This window comes from Daldinia childiae, assembly GCF_008694065.1.
Source record: "Daldinia childiae strain JS-1345 chromosome Unknown Scaffold70, whole genome shotgun sequence".
Classification (NCBI taxonomy): domain Eukaryota; kingdom Fungi; phylum Ascomycota; class Sordariomycetes; order Xylariales; family Hypoxylaceae; genus Daldinia; species Daldinia childiae.
Window position 1 is genome coordinate 1 of NW_022984711.1, and position 368 is coordinate 368.

General features: G+C 54.3%; 1 protein-coding gene across 1 annotated transcript in view; it reads right to left on the reverse strand.

Moving 5' to 3' along the window:
* GL218_09628 (uncharacterized protein) overlaps positions 1-368 on the reverse strand; it is a gene marked incomplete at both ends in the record, with an annotated part of 1,809 nt that continues 1,441 nt past the window's right edge. The window contains 2 exons of the mRNA XM_033586460.1: positions 1-293; positions 353-368. The exon at positions 353-368 is cut by the window's right edge and continues 1,441 nt beyond it. Coding sequence (XP_033433295.1) covers positions 1-293; positions 353-368 — 309 coding nt within the window. The remainder of the gene's footprint in view (positions 294-352) is intronic.

Here is a 368-nt window from a genome sequence, read left to right on the forward strand (position 1 = left end):
ATCCCTGACCTGACCCAGCTTTCAGACATTCCTTCCTCTCGACATTGGCGGCACCAAGCTGCATCCGCTCCCAGGAGATTTGCCGACGGGCTCCGGAGAATACGCGTTCTGGCTCCGCAGACATAGGGGGGATGGAAAGAATATCTATTGCCATCTGGGAAAGACGGGGATAGCGCTCGCGTTGTTCGTCCCTAACCCACCAGTCAATAACGGAGCCCCGGTACGGCACTGGCTCTGCATTGGAGTACGATTCGTATTCGTCCTTGAAGCGGTTTCCTATAACGTCGAGATCTCTCTCAAGCAGATCATATTCATCTGGCTCAGAAGTAGGCCCATTGTAATCCTCAGGCACCTGCGGAATCTCGGCA